Source organism: Odontesthes bonariensis, chromosome 1, assembly GCF_027942865.1.
Source record: "Odontesthes bonariensis isolate fOdoBon6 chromosome 1, fOdoBon6.hap1, whole genome shotgun sequence".
Taxonomy (NCBI): domain Eukaryota; kingdom Metazoa; phylum Chordata; class Actinopteri; order Atheriniformes; family Atherinopsidae; genus Odontesthes; species Odontesthes bonariensis.
This window is the reverse complement of record NC_134506.1, coordinates 25953329-25966996: the sequence shown is the minus strand read 5'-3', so window position 1 is coordinate 25966996 and position 13668 is coordinate 25953329. Positions and strand designations below refer to the sequence as shown.

General features: G+C 38.1%; 1 protein-coding gene across 1 annotated transcript in view; it reads left to right on the top strand.

Annotated features, from left to right (window-relative positions):
* spon1a (spondin 1a) overlaps positions 1–13668 on the top strand; it is a 64674-nt gene that overhangs the window by 12732 nt on the left and 38274 nt on the right. The window contains exon 6 of the mRNA XM_075462166.1: positions 4021–4169. Coding sequence (XP_075318281.1) covers positions 4021–4169 — 149 coding nt within the window. The remainder of the gene's footprint in view (positions 1–4020; positions 4170–13668) is intronic.

Here is a 13668-nt window from a genome sequence, read left to right as displayed (position 1 = left end):
TTATTTATCTTCTAAAATGTTTTTTTGATATTTCTATTCAAGTGACTTTTGTTAAACAATGCAATACCAAACTTTTAGTAGAAAAATATGTAGCCTTTTTATTAAATGAAACGCCATACGTTTTAATTACAGGAAACAATTGAATATGTAAAGTTTAAGATGTCATACTTTTGATTTTATATGAATTGTTATCCTGTGGCCACGCAACAAAAGGATAAAAAAAAAACACATAAAAGAAATAATATTTTTTAAAAAAGGTGGTTAAGCCCTGTGGTGTTGCCCCTGCACATTGCTCTTCGTAGTGATGTGGGTGGTGAGCTGTTGTACAATGGATGGGTGAGACGTGCGTATAACCTTGAGCCACACTATCAGGATGTGAATAGACTTACGGATTACACTGCCTCTCTTGTCTAAATCAGCCTTTCGCCAGTCAGATCAATATACTGATTAAAGCAGAATAAGATAAACCCTCAGATCGAAAGGAGCCCTAATTCACTGTCTTATGGAGGGAGTAGCCGGCATGCGACTCACTCTCGCACACATATAGGCAAAAACACACACACGCACATCGAAGATGGATCAACCTAGAAGAGGAAAGGGCAAGCTGTGTGGCTTCTGTTTCATCCTGACTCTTGTGGTGCTACAGATTGATTTCTCCTTGCACAAAGTCATTTCCTAGGTAACTAGTTATTATAACACTGCACATATTGCACGGGACAGTGGAATTCATTTACCACCAAAGGTCTCATGGTAATTCTGTCCTTTTTCTCCTCTGTTCTCTTGACCTGACTTGGCATTTTTGCTGCAAGCAGTACTAAGACATGTTTTGTTTTCTGAGATCTGCTGTTCTGCCACATTATCATTTTACCTTGAACATGTGCCCTTCGACTGCAGCGGAACCACTGTAGTGACACATATTCTGAGACCAAATTTCCCCACAAATCAGGCCAATGGGACTTTTTACTGCAGACACGATAACCTTGACAGTTCAAATTTTTTTTTCTCCTTATCGTCCCATTTTAATTCATGTAACAGTACATGGCTATTCAGCCCATGCAATGGCATCATGCCTGGACAGAGGGCGGAGAGTGGTCTGGGTGTCAGCAGCAATTTTTGATGGATTAGTGCAAGAAAGATCATACTAAATCTTCTATTATGCAAGACAGACCATACATTTAAGTTAAAAGTACTAACTATAATGTATAACTATGTCAACACAAAAGGATGCCCTTTATTAATATATGAATATTTTTACAAGGCTGGGTACCCACCAGTGCAAGGCATTTTTTAAAAATCTTTTATTTTGGTGTTTTTTATACCACAAAATCCACATAAGCATTTAAATATTGAATCAATATTTCAATAACATCCCATCATTTTCAGAAATGTTCCGTACAGGTATCTCAGACACCTATCACAGCGATAGTTTAGTGGCAAAAAGAAGTTTAAAACAAAATGTCTTTTATATAAACATGTTTAAGTCTAAAACAAGCAAATTTGGATGTTAGTATTGAAAGTGAATATTTGCCGAAAAGACTTCTAAAGTCAAGTCAGGCTGCAATCATTTTAGCACATAAAGTTTTGAAATAAAGAGGACAAATTTCAAGCAATCTAATCGTCTGATAAGAGTCCCATGTAGTATTGATTAGAGCTGCAGTTTTTGCAGCGTGATGCTGGTGAGAACCTTTTGCCAAGCTTTTCATCACCATAGACATAGTGTAGCATAGTATTCCCAATGCACAGTCAAAGTCCCACTCGCACCAAATACAGAGCCTCCTAACTCCCACTTGTACATGGGCAGACAGAGCTTGGCACTAATCTAGCACACAACTGGGACGAGCAAATTTCAAGGTCAGGAAACTATTAAATGGTAAGTGCACTGCAGGTCATTGTGTTGCTGCTGCTGCAAAAAATCCCTAACATTCAAGTTCTTTGATTAACTGACAAATGCCTGGTATGATCAAACATTTAATTCATCATCAATCATTTCAGAGCACTTATTTGAAAAAAAAAAAAAAATCATTACTGTACCTGATATCTTTTGAAATAATCTGATTAAGACACAAAAATAAGTACCTGAGCTTTTACCTTGGTATTTGCTTTAAGGCCAACTTTTCATTTTCAAAGATCTACACATAGTCACCGTACACATACATCTCATCACCGTAGGCCTCTGCTTTTGGCTTGTAGAACTATTCTTAGTAAAACCCAATCAGTCTTTCTATTAATGTCTGAAGGAATTTATGGATGGATTATTAGACATTATACACTGCTTTTATTTTTAGGAGCATACACTTACAAAAGCCCTGAGTTTATTGTTCCTTTGGTCTGCATGAAGCAACTGATATCCTTCACACAGCAATTGTAGCCTATTGCATCAACTAATCCGAACCAATTTTCAAATTTTCCAAGTTACTCTGGCAAGTTTTTCCTAATTCTTCAAAAGTTTGTGGGCTTCCTTAAAGGGCATGAAAGAAAATAAAAACCTCCCAAATATTTTTTGAGAGAAGTTAATCATAACTTTAAAAAGTAATTTGTAAAATATTTTTACTGCTGAGTGAATTGGAAACCAGTCAAGTATGCTAAAAAAAAAGAGACATCTTAATCTTCTGATTTCTTATAAAAGTAAACGCTTTTCTGTGGGATTTTGAACATGCTCCACCTGTTGCAAATCTCTAAGATTACAACACGAATCAGACGTTGAGCACTTCAATTTGTACCAGCAGAATAACTTGTGGTCAAGCCCCAATATTCTAAAATATTGATCTGGTTTCGGTATTTAAAAACATAAAGTAGAAAATGAGAATCTTTGTTGTGAATTAGTGGATTAAACTGTTTGAGTCCAATTGAATTGTTTTTCTTGGCTGGTTGGAAATGTGTTATCACATTAAGAGAATGGGATAAAGACACATTCCATCATGGCTTCAATATAGCATTTATAGGGTAGAAGAAAGAAAGCATCAAACCTTGGAGCACTGCATCTGAGCAAGAAATATTGAGTCAAACTTGTCCAAAGACAAAAGAAAATCCATCTTAAACAAAATCATAACTCAAACAAAAAGTACAAAGAAAGTCAAACTGTCCACACTGAGTGTTTGCACAAAAAAACAAGAAAGATGCCTATGCTAACCAACATCAGCCACGTTTACAACAATCTTTGAGGAATTACTTACATTTTTACAATACATGATTACAAGATATTGAAAGTAAGATATATCTTCGTTCAGATTCATTCTGGGAACCAGAAGAAGGCAGATATGGTGGCTCAGAACTGCAGAGGTATTTTTAAAGCATAGAACTACAGTATATAAATTACGTTTAAATGGACTACCTAGGTAGTATTGTAGTATCGGGGCAAATGGTGAAGCTTTTCATGTAGAAGATTTCAATACATGCTACATCAATCATCTTTCAGCAAGTAACAGAATTTTTATGTGTTGAAGCTTGTGATCAGAGTCCCGGTCTTATGACTTATTTTCATGCAAGTTGATCAGGGCTTTGAAATCTGATTGAAATCCCAAGTTGATGTCGAAATCTTAGGCAGTGTGATATTATGAGAGCATAGAACAAGATGAAAAAATGTGAGACGACCATACACCAAAAGTGCAAGTGTAAGGATTTAGTAAAAATGACCTGTAAACATCTAAAGCCTGTCTTATAAACCCCTATGAGAACAGCTGTACTCCGTGCCCTGCTAAGCCCCGGAGTAAAGGATGCAATAGGGCTGCAGCTTCCACTGTCTATGGCTGTATTACCTCAGTGGTTCATCATAGATAACACCACTGTTGCGTACTCTGTATGTTTGCAGGGAGAGGATGGATGCGGTAAAGAATCCCTGTTTGGCAATAAATATTTTGCACCAGAAGAGATGTTTGGTCTGCCAGTCAATAAACAAATGGACCGTAATTTGCATCTCTACAGAATCAAAAACGTGATCTGTAATGGAATGATGCAGAGAAAATGTCAGGAAAAATGTTGAGATGTCCAGCTAACGAGGTGTTTTGCTGTCTGGCTTCACAGGTCGTGCCAATCACTGGTCAGCAATTATTGGTGCCTCCCACTCTAAGAATTATGTGCTGTGGGAATATGGTGGCTTTGCCAGTGATGGAGTTAAACAGGTTGCTGAGCTGGGCTCCCCAGTCAAAATGGAGGAGGAAATCAGACAGAAGGTAAGAATTTCCGGTTTAAAAAACAGAAAGCGCAAACATGGTCGAATGTTTCGAGGATTTATCTGTATATTTGGCAACATATTCTACAAATACTGTACATGAATGTATTGATATAAATATTTCGCTTTCCTTCAGGGAACAGTTTGACATGACAAAAACTGTAAAGAGATGAGTTGTGACACTCTGCTGGGGCCTCAGAGGATTTCCGATAAATAGCATTGACTTTATTGTCTGAACTGATTAGTGCTTTTAAGCATCTATGTTATTCCTAGCTTGTATCTATATGTACTATTTAGACGTCACCAATTCACAGTATCTGGTTGGGTCCCTCTGTTTGGTCTTGAATGTAGGAGTCGACTCTTGTAATCAACATCAACTCAGTTAATTAATAATTGATTTCAAGAAGGCTGACTTAAGTTTTACCTGTTTTTCTCAAAGGAAAGTTCTTTGGTTCTGCTTTTAAACTATCTTTTAAAGCGTTCATCTTTCTTCACATATTAGATTAGATTACTTTTATACAAGTTTAACCCTCCACCTCTCATGGTCTCCCCTCTCTTTATTATTTCCACAAATAGCATGGCATATCTTTCTTCTTTCACTTCTTTTCCATGGCTGTCTCTCTCAGTCTTAAAATAACCTGTGCTGGCAGAGCAGATGGTCCTGCAAAGTGCTTATTGTTGGCTAATATTGAAGACCTGGAGACACAGCAGATAATGAGAGTGTAGTGTGAGCAATGGGGTCTCTGTGTCATTGCTACCATCCCACTGTTATACAGCACACTCTCTTCTGGCTTTATTCTTACCTCTCAGCTTCAATAATTGCAGAAGTTAGCTCTTAGCAAAGAGATGAGAATGGAATTGCATTAGATTTGATAGACGAGTACAGTCTAGAGCTCTGACAAACATACATTTAGTTCTTTATCTTTTAGTATTTACAGTTAGGAATTAATGTTGTTGTGCATGTAGTTTACATGTCGTCAGTCAAATATACGAAGAACATTAACCTTTTGTTTTTACAATTGGGTCGATAATGCATGTGCATGAAAAAGAAAACAGTTGAATTCCACACCATCTAGCCTGTGTCATAACAGTGATTGAACAGGAAGAAGTGAGGTGTTTTTCATGTCCAACCGCAATCATATCATCATGAAGTGTGGGTTGTTCAAGCTGCTGTTTTCAACAGTAATTGCTTACTAGAAAAGTGGAAATGGCTGACTTGTGAATACAAGGTGATGATTGCACAGGCAATCAATAAAAACCCTGATTGGTCTGCTACTAGAAAGTTGCATGCTGTTCATTCATTGCTATTTCTCTTTAAGCCCAACATTACCCATACCCATGCCATATTGTGTTTGATAGGAAATTTATAAAAACAGTAGGTTTGTTTTGGTTGGAAATTGCATAAAAAAGTGAGAAACGACAGTAAGACATGATGATATATTTTTTTTAATTGCAAGCCCTCCTTTTTCAATCTAAGGAAATATGTCATTTTCAAAGTTACTCATATCTTTTCTCAGTAATCACTGGCAAACTGTTATTATAATATAATTTTTTTGCCTTCTTTGGTGTTTTGGACCACTTTTTAATTCAATATTGGGGGTTTTTCTTGCCAAAATTCTGGCCTTTTGTTCTCTTGAGAGATTCTGGATGCGATTCAGGTCTGGACCCTGGGTCATTACATGCTGTTAATACTTTTTTTTTTTCATGCTTTTTGCTGTATTTCATTATTGTTTTGTTGGGACCACAGTGTTGTCCACACACCTAGCCTTTACTTAAACTCAACTTAGTCCAAAAAAAAAGAAGTTTTTGATTAAGTCTGTTATCAAATACGTCAAAAAGGAGTTGTTTGATTCCTGGGACATCGCTTTTATTCAGCAAAAGAAAGATGAGCTCAATAACTACAACCCCTTTGCCACAATCAGGTATGGTAATGAGATTATCATGCTTTGGGGTAGCTTTTCCTCCAATGGCTTGCACATTATTCCTTGTCAAAGTAAACTGCACCATAACAAAAGAAGACTATGTTAAGATTCTAGATATCTAGAGTGAAACATCAGGCCACTTGCAGAGAAAAACTTGGTCTTGCGCACTATTGGACATTCCAGCAAGATAAAGATATGAAGCTTGCAGAACAAGTGGTTAAATGATTAACAGAGATCATCAATGTTTGGAAGTGTTTTTTCTCGAGGAGTGGTCCAAAATCCAACCGGAGAAATATTGATGGTCATTTTAAGAACAACTTTAATTGCTGTCAGTACAAATAAAGGTGTTGCCTATGATTACAGAGAAAGGGTATTTATATGCAATAAAAATGTAAAATGAGAAAAAGAAAACTGGTAACTTGTTCATGTAATTTCCAACTAGATGCCACCTATTGTCCAAATAAAAGGGACAAACCTTTTTTTAAACAAATATTTTAACATTTGTCACAGCCATACTGAATTGGGGCTTTGTGTTGCCAGTTTGTAGAACTGGACCTACAACATGATAGTCTGTAAATCTTTGTGATTCTGCTTAATAAGACAAATTTTTCCTCTCTTGTTTATGTTCACATTTTGTCTTTGAAGACTAGACAATGAAAGCTGTTTTGTTTCCTGAGACAACTATCTGTCATGTTGACTATATCCACTTTTCTGAGAATCATAAAACACTGAGTCCATGTCCTTGAGGTAAGGAGGCCGGGTAAAGGAGTCCGCCTCCTTTGAGCCATACAGATCTACTTGGTAAACGCTGACACAAACAGAAAGCTGATTCGTTTCTGTGTCAGGTGAGCCATCAGGGGGGGCAGCTAGCGATAAATGCAAAATTGATATTCATAGACGAGCTTTGCTCCAGCCACAGGGTGCACTGATCAGAGTGTTCATACAAAGTTTCATTTGCAGAGCCAAGCAGGCATACAGACCACGCAAACTTGCACACACTCACACATACACCCGACACCTTTTTAATCCTTCTTATGTCAATTCAGAGTGAGATGGCTTTATTTTGTATGTGAGTTTGTCACCCTTTCAGAGCTGAGACTGGGGTGTGCTTTACAATCTGACTTGCTGCGGTGGCCCATCAGATGTAAGGTTTACATATAAAAATTTACATATGTCTCCTGGGACTCAATACACCTTTCAGCATTTTTTTTCCATAAAGTTGCATAGCTCATAGAAGAAGATCATTTCCAATAAGAAGAGAAAAGACAACATGCAAAGCTGGTTAGATTTGATATCCATCCCATACAAGCTTACTGCTTGACCTGCTCACCCATATAAATATATAAATATTTAATATCAAAGGCATCTTTCATATTCAGCCTTCAGCTCAACAATCTTGTTTACTTTATGCACGTTGCCATGGCACTATGCCACTCATCTCACTGTAACCGCCTGAAATTATGAAGGTTACCATTACTGTCTCAGAATACGTAGACTGGAATTAAGTCAAGTTGAAATTAATTGGGGACGAGGAGGTATTAAGAGTGCAGCACATGTTAAACTGTCCTGAGGCTTCATACCTCTAGTAGTTTGGGGGCTGTAGGTAAGTTACACAATCAGTTTTTTCTATTTACAAATGGCTTCCAAGAGTGTAAACAGATGTGTAATATTGTTCCATTTGTCAAGTACAAATGCTCTTATCAGAGGGCTTGTCGGCACCGAGATGCAGCCTTGGCTCATTGTTGTTGTCCCCCCTTTCATGTTTGAGGTGATTTATATATGCATTCAGTCATTACAGAAGCCCAGTGTGTCACTAATGAGAAGTTTAATGAGACTCTCTCCATGGACCAGCGACCAGGCACAAGGCCTCAGACGGATTATGAAATCTCCTATTTCCTCTCGCAGCATGGGGTGTTTTTCATTATTGCACGGTACAGACGCTTACAGAATCCTCTATTATGATGAGCTCCACAGCTGTGGTGCAGAGAGGTGAAAACACTACTTCTGTCAGAACCACTCTCGTCAAAACGAGACGAGAAACAGAGATGAATTTCAGAAGCTTATTCTGAATGCATACAATTTATGTTTGGCGGTATGGCTCTGTTCGGAGGAAGTTCCCGACTTTTCCATGAGCTCCATGGAAGCCAAGACAGGGAACAGCAGCATCCTCAGGTGGAGTGCCTTCCATTTGCTATAAAGGCAACAAACCCCCTAGAACAGAGCAAGCAACAATGAACAACAGTATGACATTGTTTGGCAATGAGAAGTCGGTGGAGCAGGGGAGGTGGTGGGTGCAAGCAGAGAGCAAAAAAAAGCAGTGACAGCAACCAAGTTTAAATGAAGTGCCCCAAATGCCAGCATCCAATTGCGAGCATCAGCTGATTACCCATTGAGCGCAGCTGGTTGCGGAGCCATAAGGGTTGGGTCGGCGTCAGCCAATAGGCAAAGGGTGCATTGACTACGTAGTCTGCCAGAACTAACGCGGTGCTCCATTTAGGCTTGAGCCAGAAAAAAATTTATAAAATACAGATGTGTGTCACTTGAAACAGCTGCATCCTTGTTGAGGATTGGTTGTTGAAAATGACTTATGAGATACACCTTTAGATTCCTTTCTGAGCGTAAAAAGTTAATGCAGGATTTATCTCAATGTTGGATGGTTTGCAATTATACTTTATCGCAGACAAATGGTTGAAATTGAAAACAGTGGTGGAGCTAAGTGGCAGAACAGGTGTTTTGGGATAGACAGTTTTTTCTCCCTCTGCCACTCTTTCAGGTCAGTTCAGTTCATTGTTTTGAGAACCGTAGGCCTGAAGTTCTAAGCGTGGGGAATGAATAATAGATATGGAGATTCCTTTGGGTCCTTGGCTCTGACAGAAGGAGCAGCTGTGTATGTGTCTTTGTGTTTGTGGACAGAGAATTACTTCAAAACTTCTTTCACTGCACTAAAATCTGTCTATTTGCCATGTGCTTTTTGCTTTACTTTAATCCAGTTGTGTCTGCACTGATGAGATAGATTAGAATTTGGCACAAAGGACTTTTATTCATATTCTCATCTTAAAACATTTTTATTTGATATATTCAATCCATATCTATGATTGCTTATTGTTTTTAGTGTTATTTCTGTGTTTGGACTCCTGAGAGTTTTTTCATAGCCAGCTTGAAGTCTCGATATTGTTAAATCAGCTGCCCACTTCATCAGGCCTTGACATCAAGCTTTTTCAACCACTTGTCCTTTGAACAAATTGTATTGCTATGTATTACTTTTACTCTACTTGGTAAATGCACTGGTCTGATTTTCACTTTATGACTGAAATATAATTACAAATATCAACTTGTAAAGTTGAATATTCAGCTTGTTGTAAAACTTACTTGTGTTGACAGTTGTTCGGTTAAAGTAAATTTGTAGGATTTTTTGAGTCAAGCTCGCCTTTCTTTATTGTTACCACATCATCAGAATGTAAACTTAGCTATCATCATTCCACCGATAAGCCCAAAAATAAATTGGGAAATGAATTAATTCAAACTTACAGGTCTGCTTTTTTTTTAAACTCCTGTTAGACAATGTTGTGTCATTCTCCTGATCGTAGCTGATTCAGGAAAACTTTTCCGACCAACTTTGTAAGAAGTTCCTTTGTATTTTCCCTTTGCTGTCATATCGTCCTGTTTTTTTCTTTTGTTTCTGTTTAGTGTTACTGACTTTTTTCCCCCCACAACCTTGGTCAAACTCATCTGGCTCAAGGAATATTCTGAACCCAAAAAATCAGCCTGTTGCTCGTACTGTGTGTTTGTAATTGTAAAACTCACAAGATGAAAAAAACTGATGCTGACTGGTGTACCCAGTCTGCAATTGGTAGACAGACTTGGCCCAAAGCTACACGGCAACTAGTAGACTACTAACAGTCACAGTCTTCAATATAGAGAAAATAAATATCCATCCATCCATTTTCTATACTCGCTGAATCCGTCGGTCGGGTCGCAGTGGGGCTGGAGCTTATCCCAGCACTCATCGGGCAAGAGGCGGGCTAGAAAATGAATATTTCCATCATATTTAACAACTCACATTAAGGTATTTAATAATATCAGAGTTTAGCTACCAGGGGCCAGTGAACAACCATTAATATTGAGCCTTGTCTTATAGAGGCAGTTGATTAATGAATATGTGGTGTACATATAGATTTTACTCCATTAAAGCAATACTATGTAACATTTCTACCCTAAAATAACAGTTTGAAAAAAATTGTGCGGCTAGAATGAGTTTTAATATTACGATTGGCCTGTCTCCTATGCCCTTCGGGGGTCTGAGTTGGAATAACTGCGCTATGTAACTTTGCTGGACCGGCCCGGGAGCTGAGTGGAAATACTTGCTTTCTGGCACACCTACCGCAAAAACAAATAGACCCCTCTCACGCTCCCAGGTATAAGGCTAAGCTAGCGCAACATTGTCAGTACGATCATCATGGCAGAGGCACCGAAGAAACAGAAGAAGACGTTGACTGATGAAGCAAGGAAGAGAAAGAGATTTACGACAGTGTCTTAACCGTACATTACCTCCAAGCCTGTAGGTGGAGCTCCATAATGGGCTTTTTGAGAAGTTACATAGTATTACTTTAACTCATGAGTAGAAAATAATGAACTGATAATAACACAAACCTGCATGACACAAGGATCTTTTTACCTAAGGGGAAAAATTTTCCGTAGGTTGCCATTACGATCATTATCAAGTGTATCCTCTTTTTTTCCCCGAGATATGTAGAAGTCTAATTAGAGAAGACTGAATGACTCTGAGTGAGTTATTTTCTTGTATTGAAGGTCTTGTGATGTCATCTTTAGATCCAGTCTCTCATCACACAGTGAGACATCAAGCTGCTCTTCACCTTGATGTCATTGATAATTGGTGATTCAACCCCCACACTTCATTTATTCCAAGAATAATTATCTTGTGCTACTGTTGGATTACAACAGAATATCTTCTTGTTCAAGCAACAGGCGAGCGTGTCTAATACACAAACAAGTGCACTCTCATTTTTTGTTGGATGAAATCATATGGTTCATGTTTTTTTTTCTTTTTTTCTCGTTCACATTGGCTCAGTTTGTTCATACATTTTGCAAATTTTTAACAATTGTTCTTCATTTGAGGCATCATATGGAAAATGATCTATTCAGTTATCACGATCGGTGAGACATTCATGTATTCCATAAATATGTAAGACACAGAATGTACAGATGTCTGTTAAGTTGCCAGATCACTTGCCAGAGGGCAGTAATGACCTATCTTGACCAACAAGGAAAAAAAACAACTCACATTTTTGTTTTCATAGATGAGGCTGCTTTCAATCTTCAGGCAAAGTGGTGAGCCTCATTTGACACTCCAAACAAAGATCAAGGACATCTTACAGCGCAAACTACCTTTTCTGAGAATGGTGTGTGCACACATCTTCCACTCAACTTTCCTGGCCTTCATAAAACGCTTTACAAAGGGATTTATTTAGAACAGATTTGTCCAATTATGTTCTTGTGTTAACACCAGATACCCCAAGAGTAACATCACTAGGGAAGGGTGGGCTGTGCTTGAAATAATAACAGTGCACCATACCCCTCCTTCCTGAACTTCACAGTTCATTTCAGCATCAAGGTGTAAAGTATGACCACTCAAACTGATTAAATATCTCTGATAGGTGCCATGAACGAACTTACCTTAAGGTGCGAAGGGATTTTTTTCTGTATACAGTGCATGTAATCCATTGCTACCCAAACAAATTCTCTATATATCAAGACATGAGTTTATCACTTTTCATTTCTACAGCACAATGCTCAAATTTGTCTCGCTAGATATATTTGTTTTTAAATCAAATATTAGATTTGTACAGAGGACATTTTCCAAGTTGACGTTCATTTTTAAAAGGCATCGTAACATTTTTGTTTTCCAGTTTTCATTTTGGTTGCTTGTGCAAATTTAGTGAAATGGTACATTTCTTTTAAAACACGAAGGAATTATTTTGGATGAAGCTCTACCTTTTGCTCAAAGTTCGTACAGTTAAGTGAAAATGTTTGTTCCCAAAATACCTGCCAAAGTTATTGACAATATTGTAATGATGGCTGACAATAATCTAACTCTAAAAAGTAGCTTTTGAGACTAATGTAGCAGCCACTGTGCACTGTGGTGAGCCACCATAGTAAACTAACACGGAATGCTGTCAGCAGATTCATCAGTAATCTACTGTTTTCTTAATACATTACAAAGGATACTACATTTTTTTTTATTTCTTAAAGGGGAACTCCGGGGCATTTGAAGCGTGTTTCCATTGCTAGAGGTTGTCAAATACTGCTAGTAGGACACAGAGAGGTCCAGATCTGTGCTCCCTGTGTGAAGATCGCTCTGTCCGCACAGCATGTCATGCGAGGCTAATACGTGGTGGCTAAGGGGCAAGCGCTAACCCTTCCACGTAAAACAACAACTTGCACACAGCAGAAACGTCACACCACTTTATAACCCATCCGACAATAAAGTCACAAGCCTTACCATCAAAACCATATGCATGGTTCTCACATTACTGGCATGGGGACGTTACAAAACAACTTTATAAACAGCATGTAACTCACCGGCTGGTTGTAGGCTCGCGCATGTGAAAGCCCAAAAGAGTCGATGGACGATAATCTCATATACAAAACAATTATATTCTCTAGAAAAACTGCGTTCAAGTATTTAAAACATAAATATGTATGTTTACTCTTGACTGCCTCTGAACTAAATCCATGGTACACTACAATGAAGCATAGAATGGAGAAAATCCCCCCATTAAACCACATTTTGATTCTGACATTTTCTAAATTTTTAATGTGGGTTTAGCGATTTAATACACACAAAAATGGTAACATGGATAATCTCAATTAATTTCAAAAGTTGTTGTTTTTATGTGATAAACATTGTATGCTGATGTGATTTTACCTTTAGGGCAATTGTATTTAAAAAAAAAAGTTGTTTTGTAGGACCCGGGTGATAAATTCAACATCTCAGACGCAAGCTGCCTGTTTTTGTCAGTGTGCTACAGTGATAATTCCACAACGTAACTCTCTTCAGAAGACTACCTAATGCTACCCTCTGGACACAACACAGTTGGCTACACAAGATGTTCATGAGATTTTTCCCAGCGTAAGCTGCTGGCTGTTTTTCTCTCTCTGTTTCTGTTATTGTTCTCAGTCCTTTGTCTCTCAGCACAGTATTCATCATATTGCTTGTATTTCTTGTGAATATATTCTGCTTGCGTGCTGCTGCATGAGGTCAGTTCTGCCACGATGGGACAGCAATGAACTAAACAGGGGACTCCCAAGGGGGGAAGTCTTGACCCCAGCTCTGTATTCAATCTTGCCAAGCCACAGTGGACCATGTCAAAATCCAGTGGCTAAAAGAGCGGACAGAAATTCTTAACTTCTCATCACAAGCCCCTTTGGCCACGTCTCTCTTGCTGCATCAGTCTTGTGTTTGCTGTTGGTTTTGTTTTCTGATTCTTTTTCACGACTTATTTTTTAAAGAACAGAAGAAAGTGAACGGTTGAGTTTAAGAAGGAATTATTCTTTAAT